The 22,057-nt window shown below is 42.4% G+C and overlaps 1 protein-coding gene across 2 annotated transcripts in view; it reads right to left on the bottom strand.

The window, feature by feature from the left end:
• Nucleotides 1-22,057, bottom strand: part of CHRFAM7A (CHRNA7 (exons 5-10) and FAM7A (exons A-E) fusion) — a 114,952-nt gene that overhangs the window by 28,280 nt on the left and 64,615 nt on the right. Inside the window, exon 4 of one of the 2 annotated variants that reach the window (XM_053364980.1) lies at nucleotides 21,315-21,424. In XM_053364980.1, coding sequence (XP_053220955.1) covers nucleotides 21,315-21,424 — 110 coding nt within the window. Of the gene's footprint in view, nucleotides 1-15,225; nucleotides 15,295-21,314; nucleotides 21,425-22,057 lie in introns of those variants that run through there. The other variant, XM_053364981.1, reaches the window with a different exon arrangement.

The following is a 22,057-nucleotide window of genomic DNA, read 5'->3' as shown; positions in this document are numbered from 1 at the left end:
GTTGTTAAAGACCCTTATTTCCTTCCCGGTGCTATAAGTCCCAGAGATCCCTGTGAGGAGGGGTTGACTGTTAAACCACTGGGAATTGCAGCTCAGTGAGGGGAACAAGGGGTCTCCTAACAACTCTCAGCACCTTTTACAAACTACAGCACCCATAATTCTTTGGGGGAAGGCACAAGAGTTTAAAGAGGAATCATTGTGCTTTAAATGATGTGAATGGGGCCTTAGGCATGATAATCAGAGGCTTTATGTCACTGAACTGCAGTGGCTGAAGACTAACAGCCAGAGAAAATCTTTTCCCCTCCTTCTTTGTGGGCTTCTTAGAGGCATCAGCTTGGTCAAAAAGAGAAGCAGAGTGCTTGTCAGATCCAGCAAATGCAATTCTTATATAGGATGGATCTATCAATGCAATTAATAAACCGAAAACAGAACCCCCGCATACAGGGAGGTTTGAGTACCAGACACTCAGGATAAATTATGAGTTATGAGACCATCTTCAAACAGCTGAAGGGATTTTACATGGAAAATAGACCAGGATTCTTTTCTGCTGCTCCAGAGCATTAAATCCAAATCAATGGATTCAAATGACAATAAAAGAGATCCCAACCAAACATTAGGAAGGACTTTCTGCTGGTAAGAGATCTTTGATAGTGGAGCAGACTACCTCAGAAGATAATAGACTTTCCTTCTTTGGAAGTTTTTTAACAGAGGTTGGATGGCCAGCTGTCAGGAATTCTTTAGCTGTGATTCCTGTATTGCAGGGGGTTGGACTAGATGACCCTTGGGTAGATTCCTACAGTTCTATGACTCTACACTGTCTTCTGCCTGTCAGTCAAAACTGTATCTTCTTACTGTGTTCAAAAGTTGTGTACTTTACTGTGTTTCACTGTCTCAGTATCACTGTAGAGGTTGACCAATGCACAAAGCCCCTATGGTATGCCTTCAGTTTTCTTTAACCTGGAGAGAAACCAAATTTACAAGGGGGCAAATGATTTCAACAAGATTAATCTAGAACAGAACACCTGCTCTGAACATCTGCTAACCCATCTCACACCTGAAAGGTTTCAGAGGACTCTGATTTCCTCTCCTCCGAAACTTATCTATGCAGAACCCAAGCCATGACCAAAATGCTTAAGCTTAAAACAGCCATTGGACTTGACAGATGGACGTGGTAGGCACAGTGAACCTTAGAGCAGGGTTCATCCCAAATCATTTAACATAAAGCACACTGCAGGGAGAGGTTCTCAGAGTATGTCAAAAGCAAAGTGGGTTTGTCAGCTTTGAGAGAAGGAGCATTCAGGAGGGTGACAGAAGACCCATCTTCTCCACACACAGTGAAAGCAATAATACGAGTCAACACCACCTGGAAGAGCAACATTAATCAAGTGGGTGGATGGAAGGAGGAGGCAGGCGCAGCTGCAGCTGACATATTGGCTATTCTAAGTAGATGGGAAATCCAAAGAAAGATGCTCTTTGAGATGGAGAGAAGCAGTGGTTTCTTTGTACCCAGCAGGGATGCATTCAATCAACAGACATATGGCAGAGAGAATTGAAACCTCCACAAGGCAGCAGGGTGACCACAGAGTTGTGTTGCACCACAATGGATGAAAAATGGTGGAAGAAAAGCATACTTTTTTTTTTTTTTATAATATTTTTTATTACGTTTCTTTCCAAATTTTATACATTACAAACAAATAAGGAGTTTACAAGAAACCATTTTTTTTTTTTTAACAAAAATCCCAACTTGGACTTCCCCACCCCTTCCGATTCTGCGTTCTTTATATTAACAATGTCAGCAATTTGTTACCTTATGTCATACCTTATTGTAACTTTTACATGTTATGTATCTATATTCAATGTATTATGTCACAATTTTTATACCTTTAAAATAAACGTAACATGTTCAATATCATATTATCTCCTTTTCTCTTTTATCACTTAGTTTACTATTTACTTAATCATAATTGCTAAAGCGTATCATTTCCAAATCATGCACCGTCTTAAGATTCATACAGTTTGTAATACTTTTGCAAGTAGTCTTTAAACTTTTTCCAGTCCACCTCAATTGTTTCTACATCCAAATCTCGGATTCTGCCGGTCAGTTCAGCTATCTCCATGTAGTCCATCAACTGCATCTGCCATTCCTCCAGCGTGGGTAAATCTTGTGTCTTCCAGTTCTTTGCGATGAGTATTCTTGCTGCTGTACTAGCATACATAAACAAAGTTCTGTCCTTCTTTAACACTTTCTGGTCTACCATGCCCAACAGGAAGGCCTCTGGTTTCTTGGGAAAGGTATACCTAAATACCTTTTTCAACTCATTGTAAATCATTTCCCAGAAAGCCTTAACCTTTGGGCATGTCCACCAGAGGTGAAAGAAAGTCCCCTCTGCTTCCTTACACTTCCAACATTTATTGTCAGACAGGTGATGTATCTTAGCTAACTTGACTGGGGTCATGTACCACCGGTATATCATTTTCATAATGTTTTCCTTCAAGGCCGTACTGGCCGTGAATTTCATTCCGGTGTTCCATAACCTTTCCCAGTCTTCAAACATAATGTTGTGTCCAACATCCTGTGCCCATTTAATCATAGCAGATTTAACTGTCTCATCCTGTAAATTCCACATAAGCAGCAAGTTATACATTCTAGATAACAGCTTTGTCTTTGGTTCTAACAATTCTGTCTCTAGTTTCGACTTTTCCACCTGGAAACCAACTTTTTTGTCCATTTTGAAAACCTCTTGAATTTGAGCATAATGTAGCCAATCTCGCACCTTATTTTTTAGTTTGTCCTGGCTCTGCAACTTCCAATTGTCTCCAATTTTTTCAGTCAATTCCCAATATTTCGGCCAATAGGCCTCCATATTGGGTCTTTTTCGGGCCTTGGCCTCCACTGGTGATAGCCACCTCGGAGTTTTACTCTCTAGTAAGTCTTTATATTTCATCCAGACTGCGAAAATTGCTTTTCTGACAATGTGGCTTTTAAACAATTTATGTGCTTTAACCTTGTCGTACCATAGGTATGCGTGCCATCCAAAAGCATTATTAAAACCTTCCAGATCTAGGACATCGGTGTTTTCCAACAAAAACCAATCTTTCAGCCAGCAGAAGGCTGCAGCTTCATAATACAACCTCAAGTCCGGCAGGGCAAACCCCCCTCTTTCTTTCGAATCTGTTAATATTTTAAACTTTATTCGGGGCTTTTTGCCCTGCCAGATAAATCTAGATATATCCTTCTGCCATTTTCCAAAGCAATCCACTCTGTCCACGATCTGTAAGGTTTGAAACAAAAATAACATTTTCGGCAACACATTCATTTTTATAGCTGCAATTCTTCCCAACAAGGAAAGTTTCAATCTTGACCAAATTTCTAAATCCTTTTTAACTTCCAACCAACATTTCTCATAATTATCCTTAAATAAATTCAAATTCTTGGAGGACAAATAGATCCCAAGGTATTTCACTTTTTTAACCACATTCAGTTCTGTTTCTCTCTGAAACCCCTCTGTTTCTGTAATTGTTAAATTTTTGGTCAGAACCTTAGTTTTTTGTTTATTCAACCTAAATCCCGCCACCCGACCAAATTCAGATATAAGTTCGAGAACTCTTTTTGTACTGGATTCTGGCTCCTGCAGTGTCAAAACTAGGTCATCTGCAAAAGCTTTCAGTTTATATTGTTTCACTCCGACCTCTATCCCTTGTACCAACCGATCCTCTCTGATCATATTCAATAGCACCTCCAGGACTGAAATAAATAACAGAGGGGATAGAGGGCACCCTTGTCGTGTCCCTTTTTCAATTTTAAATTCCTCCGTCACCACATTGTTCACTATTAATTTAGCTTTTTGTTCTGAATAGATTGCATGTAATCCATTCTCAAACCCCCGTCCCACTCCCATCCCTTCCAAGTTCTTCTTCATAAACATCCAAGATATGTTGTCAAATGCTTTCTCCGCATCAATAAAGATTAACACCGCCCTTGTGTTCCTGTTAGTCTGCAAAAGTTCTAAAATGTCAATGATGTTTCTAGTGTTCTCATATAAATGTCTACCAGGGAGAAAGCCAGCTTGGTCTTTATGAATTACTTCATTTAAGACTTTTTTAAGTCTATTTGCCAAAATGTCTGCAAATATTTTGTAATCCACATTTAGGAGTGAGATGGGACGGTAGTTTTTAAGCTGAGTCTTTTCAGATTCTGACTTAGGTATCAATGTGATGAAGGCTTCTTTCCACGTTTCTGGTGCCCTCTTCCCATCCATAATCTGGTTACATACCTCCAACAAAGGTTGTATCAAATAGTCCTTCAGAACCTTGTAATATTTGGAGGTAAGTCCATCCGGGCCTGGAGATTTGCCTAGTTGCATATTCTGAATGGCACCTTCAATTTCCTGTGAGGTTATTGTAGAGTTCAAGATTGATCTTTTATCTTGAGTTATTTTTGATAGTCCATTTATCTTTAAAAATTGATCTATCTCTGATTCTTTCTGGGGCCCCTGTGCATACAGTTCTTTGAAGTATCTGTGGAAGCACCTCCTAATTTCTTCTGGTTTCTGTACGATCCTTCCATCAATCTCTAGATTTGTTATCGTGTTTAGCTTTTGTCTTTTTTTCAGCTGCCAAGCTAGCAGCTTTCCACATTTATTTGCTGATTCAAAAGATCTTTGCTTCATCTGTTTTATTTTCCATTCAATCTCCTGATTAATCAATTTTGAGTATTCTGCTTGGTGGAATTTAATTTCTCTCAGCACCTCCTTGGACTTTGGTTTGGTTCTCAGTTTTTTTTCTCCTTGGTGTATTTTCTCCAATATTTTGTCCTTCTTTCCGTTCCAGAGTTTTTTCTTGATTGAATTCTGTTGTATCAGAAACCCTCTCATAAGAGCTTTGCTTGCGTCCCAGATCGTTCTTTTTTCAACTGTAGTATTCAGATTTATCTCAAAATAGTCCTTTAATGTTTTTTGGGCCTTTTTCACAATCTCTTGATCTCTTAGTAGTGTGTCATTCATTCTCCATCTGAAGGAACCGGGTTGAGTTAATCTAAGTTCTATTTTCAAGGCGTTGTGGTCGGAGCATGTTTTTGGGCAGATTTCCACCTTTTTAGTCTTGGGTGCCAGCCCCCTGGAGGTCCAGATTTGGTCGATCCTTGACCAAGACAGGTGGGCCTCAGAGAAAAAAGTTCCTTCTTTACCTAGGGGGTTCTTTGTCCTCCATATGTCGATCAAATCCAGATTGTCAGTCAGTTCGAAAAAAGTTTTGGGCAGTCTGCCGTCTGATGTTAAGTTTTGGTTGTAAGACTTATCCATATGTGTAGACACCACTCCATTCATATCTCCCATCATTATGATGTTAGCATAATCCAGATAGTCCAGCAACGTCTCATGCAGCTTCTTGAAAAATTCTGATTTCCCGTCATTTGGGGCATAAATTCCTAATATCAATATTTTTTCTCCTTGGGTTTGAATTTCAATTGCCAAAATTCTTCCTTGTTCATCCTTAAATAGAAATTTGGGTATCAGGCTCTCCTTAGCGTAGATCACCACTCCTCTTTTCTTTACTTTGTCAGACGAAATAAATTCTTGGCCTAATCTTTTATTTACCAAAACCTTCCTGTGGAGCCTGGTCACATGGGTTTCTTGTAGGCAAATAATGTCCAATTGTTCTTTCTTCAATATGTGAAATAACCTCCTTCTTTTCTCGGGGGAATTTCCGCCATTTATATTCCAACTGAGTAGCCGCAGAGACATCCTGAACTATTCTGCTACACCTAGAGCGGTGTATCTTCTTTCTCCTCTGGTTCCGAAGGTGCAGGTATTGCTCCACCTGGGTTGGGTATAGGCCAATTAGCTGCTGCTTCTTTTTGGAGGTCTTCTCCGTGATCGTGCTGGAACTTTTGTAAGTCCTCTGGTGATCTTATTTTAACCTTCTTCTGTTTGTAAGTGAATGATAGCCCTTGTGGGAACTCCCACCTGTAAGGAATTGTGTTGAGTCTCAGCAACTTAGCCAAATCTGAGTAGGTGGCTCTCAAGTCCAATAACTGTTTAGGAATATCTCGGTAAATTTCCACCCTTTTCTCTTGTATCACAATTGAGTTTTTGAAGTGTAGGCCTAGTATTTTGTCTCTCTCCTCCCTTGATCTCAAAGCTATTAAGCAGTCTCTGGATCTATCTTTTCTTACTAATCTTCCCAACCGAAAAGCCGATACAATTTTGAAATCAATTTCTTCTTTTAAGTCCCAGAACTTTGTAAACTCTGTTGTCAAAAGTCCTTTCAAATCTTCTTGTTCAATTTCTGGGACTGCCCTTAGTCTGAGGTTGGTCTCGCGATTTTTCAATTCCACCAACGAGAGATAGGTTTGTTGGTCCCCTATCTGTTTATGAAGAGGCTTGACTTCCGCTTTAACTTCCTCGACTTCTTTTTTAGCTGATGTTGCAATTTGAACGGCTTCCCCTGCCAGTTTACGATTCTCTTCTGTTGCTCCTTGCAATTTTTCAATTGCTTGGGTATGTTGGGAAACCTGATCTGTCAATTTCTGGATCGAGGATGTTGCTTGGTCAATTTTTGTTGATTGGTTATCAATTTTTTGATTTATTGCTGACAATTGTTCCAAAACTTGTTTCAGTACTGCCTCAGCTCCTCCTGCTGCCATATCTTCCTCTTCAGATTTTTCAGGCTTTTCGGTTTCTACTTTTTGTGTCGCAAGCACAGCTGGAACTGATAATCTACGTCCCTGAGTTAAAGTTGTTTGCAAAAGCTGTGCTTGCTTTTTTGCTTTCTCTTTCTCCTTAGCTTCCTTAGCTTTGGCTGCTCTTGTCTTTCCTGTGCCACTCATCAGTCAACGTTCAAGGTCAAGTGTTGTAATCCCATGGGAAAGGCAAGTCCAGAATTAAAAACAGTCTATTGAGAGAAGGTAAACAGAGAAACTTTCCCAGGCCTCTATATTCCCAATGTCCTCTAGGGGGAGTGCCACCAAAGTTTTAGTAAGAAGAAGGTAACTTTCCGCAATTAAAGTCTCTTTGTTCCAACTTTAAAAACAATTTTAAAAGCAAATTAGTTCCAGCACGCTAAAAGAAAGGTCCTGCAGAGCCCTTTTAAACATATAACAAAGTTCCAGCAAGGTGCCTGCAATTGTATCCACTTCAGCTAGGTGAGCTCAAAATTACACTATCCAGTTACAAAAGTATCTGGAAGCTTGCAACAGTTCCGCAGTTTAAACAACTTTACCCGGCCACCCGGGAATTTGGGGTTAGAGTCTTCCCTTGCCCTTGGGGTGTCCGCTCCAGGTCAATTTTATGCTGTATTTATTCTTTAAAAGTAAAATTCAAATGTGCACGAAAGTCCCGATTTAAAGCTTCAAAGCTTCCCTGTTCACAGCGCTTTCCGCTCTTTAGACCGTCTGCTTTGATCTTGAAAGCAGTGTCGGAAGACGGACTTCCTCTTTCTCGTCTCCCGTTTTTAGCCAAATTTTCCGATTTGATTTGTAGAATCTTAGGTCCTTACTCACGGGTTTGATGTTTCAGCCCGATGTTTCTTGGAAGAAAGGTCAGCGCTCATCCGTGACAGCCGCGCGGCTTCGCCTCCGCAGAAAGAGCGATGAACCCACAGCACCGCTCCCCCTCCTTCACTCCGGAGCCCCTTACGGGGTTCCTTTTGTGATTTCGGGGTCGCTCCAGGTGCCCGCCGGGTCCCACGGCCACGGACTCACTCTGCCCGTGGTTTATCTTGATGGGTTGCCGCTGCGCCGTCGCGAGCAACCCTTTTCTGCGGTGCCCCTCTTCAGAGCTCGAAGAGGTCCGCCATCACGGTTTTGCGCCGCCTCCGGAAGTGGAAGAAAAGCATACTTTTGATGTGGTGCAAAAACAGATGTCTTGATTGTTTTATCCTTTCAGTCTTGGACCTGGGACATGGCAGGAGATGGGAAGATAGTGTCAGTTGCTCAGAGCCTTTGGCGTGGTTCCTCAACTGCAGTGTCCAATCAACAGTGCTTCTAGTCTTGGACACAGATCCTAGATAAGATGTGCAGCATTCTTCAAAGCCCTGTTGAGCCAACGTGGTGCCAATGCTAGAGGATTGGGCTTCGATGGGAGAAGGGGATAGGTAGAAATCATAGAATCATAGAATCATAGAGTTGGAAGAGACCACAAGGGCCATCGAGTCCAACCCCCTGCCAAGCAGGAAACACCATCAGAGCACTCCTGACATATGGTTGTCAAGCCTCTGCTTAAAGAGCTCCAAAGAAGGAGACTCCACCACATTCCTTGGCAGCAAATTCCACTGTCGAACAGCTCTTACTGTCAGGAAGTTCTTCCTAATGTTTAGGTGGAATCTTCTTTCTTGTAGTTTGGAACCATTGCTCCATGTCCGCTTCTCTGGAGCAGCAGAAAACAACCTTTCTCCCTCCTCTATGTGACAGCCTTTTATATATTTGAACATGGCTATCATATCACCCCTTAACCTCCTCTTCTCCAGGCTAAACATGCCCAGCTCCCTTAGCCGTTCCTCATAATGCATCGTTTCCAGGCCTTTGACCATTTTGGTTGCCCTCCTCTGCACACGTTCCAGTTTGTCAGTCTCCTTCTTGAACTGTGGTGCGCAGAACTGGACACAGTACTCCAGGTGAGGTCTGACCAGAGCAGAATACAGTGGCACTATTACTTCCCTTGATCTAGATGCTATACTCCTATTGATGCAGCCCAGAATTGCATTGGCTTTTTTAGCTGCCGCGTCACACTGTTGGCTCATGTCAAGTTTGTGGTCAACCAAGACTCCTAGATCCTTTCCACATGTACTGCTCTCAAGCCAGGTGTCACCCATCTTGTATTTGTGCCTCTCATTTTTTTTGCCCAAGTGCAATACTTTACATTTCTCCCTGTTAAAATTCATCTTGTTTGTTTTGCCCAGTTCTCTAATCTGTCAAGGTCGTTTTGAAGTGTGATCCTGTCCTCTGGGGTGTTAGCCACCCCTCCCAGTTTGGTGTCATCTGCAAATTTGATCAGGATGCCCTTGAGTCCATCATCCAAGTCGTTGATAAAAATGTTGAATAAGACCGGGCCCAAGACAGAATCCTGTGGCACCCTGTGGCACTCTTCTCCAGGATGAAGAGGAACCATTGATGAGCACCCTTTGGGTTCGGTCAGTCAGCCAGTTACAAATCCACTGAGTGGTAGCATAGTCAAGACCGCATTTTACCAGCTTCTTTACAAGAATATCATGGGGAACCTTGTCAAATGCCTTGCTGAAATCAAGGTAGGCTACATCCACTGCGTTCCCTTCATCTACCAGGCTTGTAATTCTGTCAAAAAACGAGATCAGGTTAGTCTGACATGACTTATTTTTCAGAAATCCATGCTGACTATTGGTGATCACAGCATTCCTTTCTAGGTGCTCACAGACTGTTTGCTTAATGATCTGCTCCAGAATCTTCCCTGGTATTGATGTCAGACTGACTGGGCGGTAATTATTTGGGTCCTCTCTTTTCCCCTTTTTGAAAATAGGGACAACATTTGCCCTCCTCCAGTCTGCTGGGACTTCGCCTGTTCTCCAGGAATTCTCAAAGATGACTGCCAGTGGTTCTGAGATCACATCTGCCAGTTCTTTTAATACTCTTGGATGCAGTTCATCTGGCCCTGGAGACTTGAATACATCTAAACTAGCCAAGTATTCTTGTACTATCTCCTTAGTTATTCTGGGCTGTGTTTCCTCTGCTGAATCATTTGCTCCAAATTCTTCAGGTCGGGCATTGTTTTCTTTATCGGAGAAGACTGAGGCAAAGAAGGCATTGAGGAGTTCAGCCCTTTCTGTGTCCCCTGTTTGCATTTCACCATCTTCTCCTCTGAGTGACCCCACTATTTCTTTGTTCTTCCTTTTGCTACGAACATACCCATAAAAGCCTTTTTTGTTGCTTTTAACCTCTCTAGCAAGCCTGAGTTCATTCTGTGCTTTAGCTTTTCTGACTTTGTGTCTACACGTGCTGGCTATTTGTTTGAATTCCTCTTTGGTGGTTTCCCCCCTTTTCTGTTTTTTGTACACATCCTTTTTTAATCTTAACTCAGTTAAAAGTTCTTTAGATAGCCACCCTGGCTTCTTTAGGCATCTTCCATGTTTCCGCCTCATTGGTATTGCCTGAAGTTGTGCTTTTACTATCTCCCTCTTAACAAACTCCCAGCCATCATGAACTCCCTTTCCTTTTAGTATTACTGTCCATGGGATCTAACCCAGCACTTCCCTAAGTTTTATGAAGTCGGCTTTCTTAAAGTCAAGAAATTGAGTCCTAGTATGCTTGGCTGCTCCTTTCCACTGTATAGTAAACTTCAGAAGAGCATGATCACTCGCGCCTAATGATCCTTCCACTTCTACCCCACTAACCAGGTCATCAACATTGGTTAGGACCAGATCTAAAATGGCTGTTCCTCTTGTTGCTTCTCCCACTTTCTGGACAATGAAGTTGTCTGCAAGGCCAGTGAGGAATCTGTTTGACCTTATGCTCTTGGCTGAGTTTGACATCCAACAAATATCCGGGTAATTGAAGTCCCCCATTACTACTGTCTCCCTTCCTTTTGCATGCTTGGCCATCTCTTCCAGGAAGGCATCATCTATGTCCTCCATTTGGCTTGGGGATCTATAGTAAACTCCCACAATGAGGTCACTGTTAATCTTCTCTCCCTTAATTTTGAGCCAAATGCTCTCACTTTGGCTTTGAGGTTCTAAATCTTGGATCTCTTCACAGGTATACACATCCCTGACATATAACGCCACTCCTCCTCCTTTCTTGTCTGGTCTGTTTCTCTGAAATAGATTGTATCCCTCCATTATTACATTCCAATCGTGGGACTTATCCCACCAGGTTTCAGTGATGCCTATTATGTCATATTTAGTTTGCTGTACCAAGAGCTCAAGCTCATCTTGTTTATTTCCCATGCTATTGCATTAGTGTACAGACATTGAAGTCCATTAATCATTCCCCCGTTTCTCTTATTTAAGGATTTTTTTTTCCCCACCACTGGGTCTGCGTGCTGTTTGCTCCATTTGGTCTATGACATTTAGATGATCATCTTCATCAATTGATAGACTCCTACCTTCAGTAGCACTGTCTCCCTCCCCCACATTAGTCAGTTTAAAGCCCTCCTGATGAGGTTTCTGAGATTTTTGGCAAAAGCATTCCTCCCAACCGTTGTGAGGTGCAGCCCATCGCTTGCCAGAAGTCCATCTTCAAGAAACTGCATTCCGTGATCTAAGAATCCAAACCGTTCCTGTTTACACCATTTGCGAAGCCAGCTGTTCACTTCCACTATTTTTCGCTCTCTCCCTGGGCCACGTCGTTCAACTGGGAGGACAGATGAGATGACAATTTGTGCATTTAATTGCTTCAATTTCCTGCCCAGAGCCTCATAGTCTCTTTTGATCTTCTGGAGGCTATTGCTTGCAGTGTCATTGGTTCCCACATGAACCAAGAGGAAGGGGTATTTGTCAGTGGGTTTTATGATTCCTTGGAGTCGTTCAGTTACATCTTGGATCTTAGCCCCGGGGAGACAGCACACTTCCCGAGACATCTTGTCAGGCCCACAGATCACTGCTTCTGTTCCCCTCAGTAGGGAATCCCCTATCACCACTATACGCCTCCTCTTCGGTTTGGTTGGGGTTCTTCCGTGAGCTGTCCGTTCCAAGGTCGCCTGCACATTTCCTGAGGACTGACTTTGCTGCTCGCCTTCATATACCTGATCAACTGTAATGAGGGAGAGATCCTCAAATGGAGTCTGTTCTTCGTCTTCCACGGTAGGGGAGAGGACCTCAAAGCGATTGTGTATTTCTAAACAATCAGAGCGAACCCTGGGCCTCCTACTTCTTTGAGTCACGTTTCTCCATATATCTGGCTCCTGTGTTGGTGAACTAGCCTCCTTCTCAGGGGAGTCCCCTGTCTCCTCCTTGGTGGAGACGGTGTGCTCTGTTGCTTCCAAGAAGAGCTCCAGCTCTCTAATTCTTTGGAGCGTAGCTACACGTTCCTCCAGTTGCTGGACTTTGTCTTTTAAGAGGGCAATCAACATGCAATTGCTGCAGGTAAAGCTGCCTGCAACCTTTGGCAAGATGGCAAACATTGCGCAGGAACCGCAGGCGACTGCAGCTGTTCCCCCACCCTCCATCTTGAGAACGTGTCGTTGGGGGTGGCTACAGCGGTCCTCCATCATAAAAAGTGTGAAGAAAAAACCTAGGTCTCCCCCAACAAAGGTTTGAGACAAGCTCCCCTAAATCTAAAAGATGGATCAAACTGCGCACAGCGCTAGGCGCGCACCGCTGCCCTGCAAGCTCTGATAAGCTCCTCCCACAGAAACCCTGCCCTGCCTCAACAGAAACCCTGCCCCCTCTGACCTTTGCACAGGGAGAGCAGCTAATCAGCCACAAAGAAACACACACACAAGAAAACTCTTTTGCTCCTTCTTCAGCTGCTGCCCTGCAAGCTCTGATAAGCTCCTCCCACAGCTAATCCCCTGCCTCAACAGAAACCCTGCCCCCTCTGACCTTTGCACAGGGAGAGCAGCTAATCAGCCACAAAGAAACGCACCAGTAATGTCCAGAAATGTCCAGTACCAATTTGAAAAGTTTTAGCAGAGGCAGGAAGGAATCCATCCTCCTCTATCTAAAACAGGGATAGCTTATGAACATCATCCCTGACCATCTGCCTTGACAATGGCCATGCTGGCTGGGAATGACAGGATGTTGGAGCATCTGGAGTGTCACTGGTTCCCCAGCCTTGGTATTAACATGGCCTGGGGAACCTGTAGCTCTCCAGATGTTGCAGGACTCAAGGTGCTATACATGGTTCTCCCAGTCCTCATTTAATCCCCACAACAACACTGTGAGGTAAGTTAGGAGGAGAGAGAGTGACCAGCTCAAGGTCCCACCTTGTTCCCAGGGCCCCCACATTCAAATTTGCACTAAGTAGCTTGTTGCCTGACTGCAGCTGAGGTTTTTTTGTGCACCCCACCAAGCTGAAAGGGACTTGTTTCTCTGTTAGAGGGCAAGGGATTGCTGTCCAATCCACTCACAGCCTAAGATGAAGGATGAATGGGAATCTTAAAGCAGCCTCACCCCCACTTGCACTGTGGCACTTTTGCTTTCACCAAAGGTAGCATGTAAAATCATATGAAAACTAACAGGGGCTTTTGATCTTCAGCTATTCAAAGCCAGTAATAAATTAAAAAACGGTTCAGTGCAGAACACAGACTCCAGATGAATCAAGGGCTATGCTGCTATGGAAATGTGTTGAATTGCTAAAGAGAAGCAGGGATCCCTTTGATCCTGCAAAGGCTACCCAAGAAGAACTGACATCCCCAAAAAGCTTATATTATTCTATGTTTTTAGTCTAGCCAAGGCAGGACCAAAGAAAGCAAATTTTCTGTATCCTCACAAAGGCAGGCTCCAAATTATAATGCAGTTCTGGTAGTTCACCTTTAAGGATGTTAGCCAGGCAGTGTCTGCTCCAGGTTTAGGGTGGTCCTTGTCTTCAGGGACCTCCCTTCCTGAGCAGACTGTAGCTGTAGCTCAGTGGTAGAGCATTTGCTTTGCATGCAAAAAGTCCCTGGAGAGTACAAAGGAACAAAAGAGTGAAAAGCAAGAAGACAAGCGACCTGGGAATATTTAAGCACCCTGTCAAGCTTAATCCCACTCTCAGACACGCAGTCACAAGGCAGGCACTTCACTCCAGCGCATAAATATCAGTCACTGTGCATGGATACAGTGTCCAGCTTGGCAAGATAAATGAGCATGGACAGCCATGAATGCAGAACATCATTTCCAAAGGGCAATTTGCCAGCTAAACAGCAGGAGATGAGAAGGCAGCTTTGGGGAAGCTATGGCATAAGTTTTTTAATGATGTGCCTCAGATGTTTTTATATATGTGCACACACAGAGGGAGAGAGCTTTGCCGTTTCTCAGCATTCAGCAAGGAAGTTTGAAAGAGCACAGGGGTTCCATGCTGAGCACCCAACTCTTGCATCCCAATAACTGCACTTCCCATCTACCAGTATTTGCAGAAGCACAGCCTGTACACGGTGGCGGAGAGCAGTGGGGGCGGGGCTGGCGCACATCCTGGGGGCGGGGGCACCACCCAAAGGGGTGGGGTGTGCGTTCTGGGGGCAGGGTGTGCCACCTGTGGGGGCAGGGCGCCCAGCCCGGGGGGGCAGCCACTATGGAACCCCACCGGGATCGCGCTGCCCGGGGCAGTGTGCTCCCCCCATTCCCTCTTCCTCCACCAGTGCCTGTACATGTCACAGGAGTGATCAGTATAGATCTGCTAGGCTTAGAACTGCTGTAGCTGCCCTCCAAGCTGAAGGTTTGCTGCCTCTATAAGGGATTTCCAACTGCCGGGGGGGTCACATACCCAGATATTTAAAGCTGGAGCGTTGTTTGATCATGTGTCCATCTAAGCCATGGGTAGGCAAACTAAGGCCCGGGGGTGAGATCTGGCCCAATCACCTTCTAAATCTGGCCCACGGGTGGTCCAGGAATCAGCGTGTTTTTACATGAGTAGAATTTGTCCTTTTATTTAAAATGCATCTCTGGGTTATTTGTGGGGCATAGAAGTTCGTTCATCCCCCTAAAAAAATATATATAGTCCGGCCCCCCACAAGGTCTGAAGGACAGTGGACCGGCCCCCTGCTGAAAAAGTTTGCTGACCCCTGATCTAAGCACTACTTATGTGGGCTTATCTCTTGGACAAGACCATCCCCTCCATTTTGGAATAATTTATATCTAGACTGCAAACCTTACCAAGTTGCCACTGAGTTCCTGCTCCCTGGGGCTGCTGCCTCACTCTGCCTAACAGAAAGGGTCACCCAGACTGAGCTGGAGCAACAGGGAGGCTAAAAAGTGGGGCATTTCAGCAATGAATTTTCCCTCCCTCTTCATTCAGTTAAGCCTTCTGTGATAGATGCTGATCGTTAAGGTAAACACACAAGAGCACAGTTAATAACCCCAAAGAACAAGCAGTGCAATGCTCAGAACTAAGTCCTTCGGGATTTCATGGGGCTCACTCCCAGATAAGTAGGGTTAAGAATGGGGCACACAAATGTAGGCTTGGCTTAATATCTTTGTGCACTGCTATGGAATCCCCAGTTTATAATTTATAAACAAAACAAAACAAAAACTATGCATTATTTGTGATTATGGTTATCATCAGCCTCACCAAACATATTGACATATAAACCAGTCTTGTACTGAGGGCTTATCCACACTTACCTTTCCTCTGCTCTTTCCAGGCATGCTCCACACTTTAAAGGTCCATGTCCAAGCAGCCTTTCCCCCCCTCTGGAGCTTTCCCAAGGAAAACACGTTCCTTAAAGCTCAATGGGAGAAAACGGCAATCCATGGAAAACTCAAATGTGCTCCAATTGAGTGCTAAAGAGCAGGTTTTCACGGGGAGAGCTTGGTGTATTGATACTGAACATGTGCCTAGAAAGAGCGGGGCAAAAAACAAGTGTGGGTAATCCATATGTTTTCTCTGATTTGTGGCAGGTCTCCAAGGTCTCAGGCAGAGAAGGGTCCACCCCAGATCTCAACACAGCCTGCTACATAGAATTGTAGAGTTGGAAGGTACCCCAAGGTTCATCTAGTCCAACCGCCTGCAGTGCAGGAATCCCAGGTTGTTAAAGTTTGTGGGTCATAAATCCTTTGACCCACTGAGTCTGCTGCAACAGCCCTGCAATAAATTTGATTTACTGCCACTCCGACAAACTCCAATGGCGCCCACACGCTTCCACTCGAGCGCTGCCACTCTTCTCAGTTGCCGGATAATAGCAGAGTTCACACACAGAGTAAAATGGCTTCTCTGTGTCAACGTGGTGTCTTCAATAACTCAGCTCGACACCAGTGCTTCTATTCTAACACTCTTTATTTAGAAGCATAACAAACAGAAAAGAAAACCCACAGAATCTAGCTGCATGTTCGCAGCACACTGTCTCTAACAAAAACGAAACTACCTTGCTCGCATTCTCAGACAGACTGCTCTCCAGAGAGAGCTCAGCCCCCACAGAGCACAGATCAAAGGAAAATGCCCAGGTCATGTGGGCAATGCACCCAGTGAATGCTTCTGGAGTGTTAACTCTTGGCTGTCCAGAACTACAACACAGGTAAAGAATCCCTGACAGATGGCCATCCAACTTCTGCTTAGCAACCTCCAATGAAGGAGAGTCCACCACCTTCTGAGGGAGTCCTTTCCACTGTCAAACAACTCTTACCATCAGAAAGTTGTTCCTAATGGTGAGTTGGAACCTCCTTTCTTGTAATTCGAATTGATTGGTTTGGGTCCTATCCTCTGGAGCAGCAAAAACATGCTTGCTCCATCTGCAACATGAAATTCCTTCAGATATTTAAAGGTGGCCATCAAATCACCTCTAAGTCTTCTTTTCTCCAGGCTAAACAGACCCAACTTTCTCACCCTTTCCTCATAAGGCTTGGTTTCCAGACCATTTATTTTTTTGGTCAGTTGAAGATGCTAGGGGTTGAACTTGGGACTTTCTGTATGCAAAGTGTGTGCTCTGCATCTGAGCTGTGGGCCATACTTTAACTTTCAAAAAAAGAAAAATTGACATGAATTACTTCTATTTGTCTTGGAGCTGTTATCTGAACCCAGGGCCACTTGTGAAAAATGTTTTACAGGAAATCTTATGAAGTTCTAATGAGATTTTCTAGTTCAAAAATGAGGTACATGTTTATTATTCAGTGTAAAAGCCTCTTCTGGCGAGATTGTTTGCGTTATATTAAGGAAATGACATTCTTGGTATAGACGTGAATTACATTGAATCAAAATTAAGTGCTCTTTCTCCTAATGCAATGTGACTTTGTGATTAAGGCTGAAATGAAAGAATCATAATAACAGCAACCATATTGCACAATTAAGTGACAATTCTGTGCAGTTTGCCAAACCATAACTTGATTATCCACTGGTAGAGATAGAAAGATGTGTTAATTTCAGTTTCTCTCAATCCCTCATTTTTTTTCAACCTTCAATTCACTTAATCTCATTTCCCCATCACTTTGCAGTTTTTTAAAATGCTGCATGTGACGCTTAAAGAGACTTCCGGATCAGTCGCGATCACATAAAGGTCGTGAGTTCATCCAGTGAGCTTGTCAGGATGAATCAGTCATAGAAAAGAGTGAAAGGGGGAGTGAAGGCAACACAATACCCCTAAAAGGGCTCAGAAAAGGATTATGAGCTTTGACCGAGCCAAGCGGCACAAAAAGAGGTTTTTCAATGGCTCCTGCACTTAGTAAAGTGGCAAGAGAGAGGGAGAACCCCAGCCTCGAAAGCCTGAGCGATTCAGCTACAGCTCTCTCCATAATTCAAGACTAAAATAATAAAAATAGAGGGAAGACAGCAAGAGGAGGAGGAGGAAAATAGGGAGAAACCATAAAGAACATAGAAAACTAGATTAGACATAGGATGAGAACTTGAAGAAACTTTTCACTTTCTTACTCTTAATTATAAAACTACCACGAAAAGAATAAGGTATTAAAGAACCAATTCACAAGGGGAACATATAGATAATACATAAATAGCAACATGATAACAAAGAAAAAACAGGTAACAGGTGTAACCTTGGCAACAGGTGTAACCTTGGCAACACCTGGAACACAATCAAGAAGCCCTTCCACAATAGAGATCAAGCCCAATTTAGATATTAAAGAACTGATACTGGGTATGAAAAAAGAGATGAATGAAAATATGAAAGCGTTAGATGTAAAATTAGATTTAATGGGAAATAAGATAGAGCAGAACTCAAAAATAGTTCTGGACCTCTCTGTACAGATTGAAAAATTCTCTGACAAAAGTAAGGAATTAGACACAGATAGGCAAGAATTAAAAATGAAATCCAATAAGTCGGACAAAGCATTGAAAAAGAACCAGAATGAGTGCAAAGAGATGAAGAAAAGCCAAGAGAAAATGAAGGAAGATCTTGTGGAATTAAAAAAAGATGCAAGAAACAATGCTGGATGCAGTTGTGACACAGGAGATGCAACAGAGAGAACGGATGCTGAGATTTTGAGGAATAAGAGAGTGACAAGAAGAGAGTATCGAGGAACTGATAATAAAGGAGCTGGCAAAATGGCGAGAAATCCAAGAAGAATATTTCTCTATTTGTATGGACAAAGTGTTCAGGGTCAAATCAAGGTTTGTGAGGTCCAATAAATGGCCAGGAGATTGTCTTGTGTTCTTGAATTCAAGAATTCTAAAAGATAAAATCCTACAAACTAACAGGAAAAGGGGGCTGAGAATTGATGATAAAGATATTATAATACTAAGAGAAATTCCTGCAAGATTGCTAAAGAATAGGGTAAAATATAAATACTTAGCTGAGGCATTGAAAAAGAATGACACCCCCCTCAGATGGGAATTCCAGAAGATATTTCCTTTACCTTTAAGCAAAGTAGAAAAAGATTTACAACAGAAAGTGAGGTAGAGAAATTTTGGAGGAAGACATTAGGAGGGTGGAATTGTGGGGAAAAGGGGAACCTAGAGAGGTAGGGATAAAGTGGGATGTCAAATACAAACTCTTCTTCATCGCCATCTACTTTGAAAAAATAAATGGGATATAATATAATATAAAAGAGTGTTGATTACTAAAAAAACTAGTTGATGAATTTATTTCCTCAGATGTTGTTAAGAAAAGAGGGGTAGTTATATATGCAAACTCAAGATTCAACCTAGAGCCTTTATTTAAGGATGAAGAAGGGAGAATGATGGCAATAAAAGTGGCATATCAAAAAGAAAAAATAATTATCATTGGAATCTATGCACCAAATGATAAGAAGGCGGAATTTTACAAAAAACTGGAGGATAAATTGCTGGACTATTGTGACAAAAAGATCATATTATTAGGAGATTTAAACTGTGTTACCTCACTCGATATGGATAGCACAATGCGAGAGAGAGAAAGTATAGAAGAGAGATTACCGTTAACCTTCTTCCAACCGGTAGAAAACTTCAATCTTCAAGATGCATGGAGAGTTAAACACCCAAATGAGAAACAATTCACACACTGTTCAGAAGCAAAACATTCTGCAGGGAGAACTGATAAAATGTGGGTCTCAAAAAACTTATTACTAAAGATAAAAAAGCAGAAATTCAATCAAAAACACTATCAGATCACAATCTAACTATGCTGGAAATAAGAGAAGGAAGAAAAACAAGAAGAAGATGGAAAATTAATGAAAACATCCTAAACAATGAGAATATATTAGGAAAAGTAAGGGTGATTTCAATAGAATACTTTGATAACAACTTAAACCGGGGAACTGATATAAATACCGTATGGGATGCAAGCAAAGCAGTGATTCAAGGCTTCTACATCCAACAAAATATAACCCAAAGAAGAGAGAGAGAAAGGAATACAGTGGTACCTCTGGTTACGAACTTAATTTGTTCCGGGGGTCCATTCTTAAGCTGAAACCTTTCTATTGAAATCGCCCTCACTTTTCCTAATATATTCTAACTCCCCAGTAACCATGATGGAGGTGCAACAATCAATTTCCAAAGCAAAGACAAGAAAGTCACCAGGTACAGACGGTTTATCTGCAGTGTATTACAAAAAATTAGAAGACATATTGTCAGATCCGATGAAAAAAAGTCATGAATGGAATTTTGAAAAAGGGGGAAAGAACAAAATCATGGGAAGAAGCTTTTATCACTCTGATACACAAGAGTGATACACAAAAGAGTGGCAAGAGAGATTATTTGATTACCTTAAGTTGGCAAAACTGACGGATGCAATTAGGGAACAGTCTAAACAAAAATTTCAAAAAGAGCAGGGAAAGTACAGAGATTTTTTTAAAAAACCAAAAACAGTGCCCTCAAATTAAAACCTGGACTTGCTTGGAATAATTTTTGCAAAATAAAATAAGGTTCACAAATACAACATATGGAGAAGGGTAGAAAAGATGAAATGAGAAAGAAACAGTTTATCAAGTTTAAAATCAGACCTGCTTTGAGGAGGAATGAAATCTACTAGAATTAGAATAAGAATTAAAGATTGGCTAACATAAGTCCGCATGCAGATACTTGCAGATATATGGGTATACAGTGGTACCTTGGGTTACATACGCTTCAGGTTACATATGCTTCAGGTTACAGACTCTGCTAACCCAGAAATAGTACCTCGGGTTAAGAACTTTGCTTCAGGATGAGAACAGAAATCGTGCTCCGGTGGCGCGGCAGCAGCAGGAGGCCCCATTAGCTAAAGTGGTGCTTCAGGTTAAGAACAGTTTCAGGTTAAGAATGGACCTCCGGAACGAATTAAGTATGTAACCAGAGGTACCATTATATGTTTTTCATTTATTTTGTGTTTTCTTTTGTAGTTTTGTAGTTTGTTTTCCACATGCCGTGTGTGTATGTGCTGTAATAATAAGTTAATAAAAAGCATTTACAAAAAAAAAAGCTACATGAGAATCTGTATGCAATTTCATGCACATTTCTCTGAACACACACATTTTTGTCCAACAGATGCATTTTTGCAATCCATTTCCCCCAATATTATTCATTTTTGCACACCAGTGGCACTAGTATACATTTTGTGCATTCTTTCTCTTGAACTACACATTTTTGGTTGTCAAACTGCATCAGAAAATTCAAAAAAGTAAGAATTTTGAACAGCAGTTCCAGTTTCTCTGGACAACCTGTTCATTCGGCTTTCATCCAGAACTGCATGAAGTTTGCATGATGGGTTGGCTTTGTCTGGTTGTTCTTGAGAATTCATTGTCATTTGTTTGTAAGGAACTTATACATCCTGATTTGCTTGCAGGTATTTATCTGGGTTCCTGATCATCATTCATTCATCCCACACTTTTCAATGCATTTACTCATCACTTTCAAAACCAAAGTGGATTTGCTGTGCTAGGTTGAAAGAGCACACTTAGGACTCTTCCAGACTTCCACATAGGTCTCGGCTTTAAAACTCCTTGTCCAAGCATTGTTGCTTTTTATCCTGGTGCTTTCCCTGGGAAAGCCCCTGTTTTACCACTGAATCAGAGCAAATGGCAACCAGGTTTTCCATAGATTGCTGTTTCCACCAATTTATGAGAAAATGAGGGTTTTCCTAGGGAAATCACAGGGATAAAAAATTGCTTGGACATAGCGCTTCAGTCTTGCTTGGAGGTCTACAGCAGATACACACACCCCCGTGAACACACCATTTTGATTATTTATTTATTTATTTGATTTGATTTATTAGATTTCTATGCCATTTTTCATTCAAGTGAATCCCTAAATGGCTTACAAAGAATAAACAACAACAACAACAACAATTCCCACCTTTTGCACCATGTAAGCCTACCTGTTATATAGAAGGATATCCGGCTTCCATATCTGGCCATCAGGAAAACGGACATTCTTCACTCCAGGATATTCTGACATATTCCACTGTAAATAGTAGTCTGTCCAATACTGGAAAATTAAGAATAATAAGCAAACACGCACAGGTTAATTTAATTTTCTACTAGCAGTAGCTTGTTCCTTCCAGAGTATGGCAGAGTTAGGACTCAGATGAATGTCTTGCCTGGAACTCTCAAGAAGTGGCATTTTACTTGCAAAAAAGCCCCAGATTCTACAAATTGTGCATTTAGCAACTGAGGCGGGGGTAGAGGGTTGGGAGAACAACTGAAGGCATTAAAATTTTATTTTTAGGTCACCCAGTTGCACACAGCAGCCTGTAAAAGAAATGCCACTCTGCTTGTGACTTACAGTTTGTGCCATCTCAAGCATGAAATTGGAATATATATATTAAAGGTCCCACAGAGGAAACAGGAAGCTGCCTCAGATTGTTCATCTAGCTTCTCTCCTGCAGCCTTCCCCAACAAGTGTCATCCAGGTGTTGCTCAGTTACAGTTCCTATCAGCCCCAGTACGACTACTGGTAAGGGATAATGGGAACTGTAGCACGCAGGAAGTGGCTGGCACACCAGCCCCCCACTCATGATGTCAGCCTGATGGTCAGCTGTAGAGAGATGAACCAAACAAACCAGGAGAGGCTAGGCTAGGCCAGAGAAGAAGCAATGCTCAGCCAGCTGGAGGATGAAGG

The sequence above is a fragment of the Podarcis raffonei genome, chromosome 14 (assembly GCF_027172205.1).
Source record: "Podarcis raffonei isolate rPodRaf1 chromosome 14, rPodRaf1.pri, whole genome shotgun sequence".
Classification (NCBI taxonomy): Eukaryota; Metazoa; Chordata; class Lepidosauria; order Squamata; family Lacertidae; genus Podarcis; species Podarcis raffonei.
This window is presented reverse-complemented; position numbering and strand designations above follow the sequence as displayed.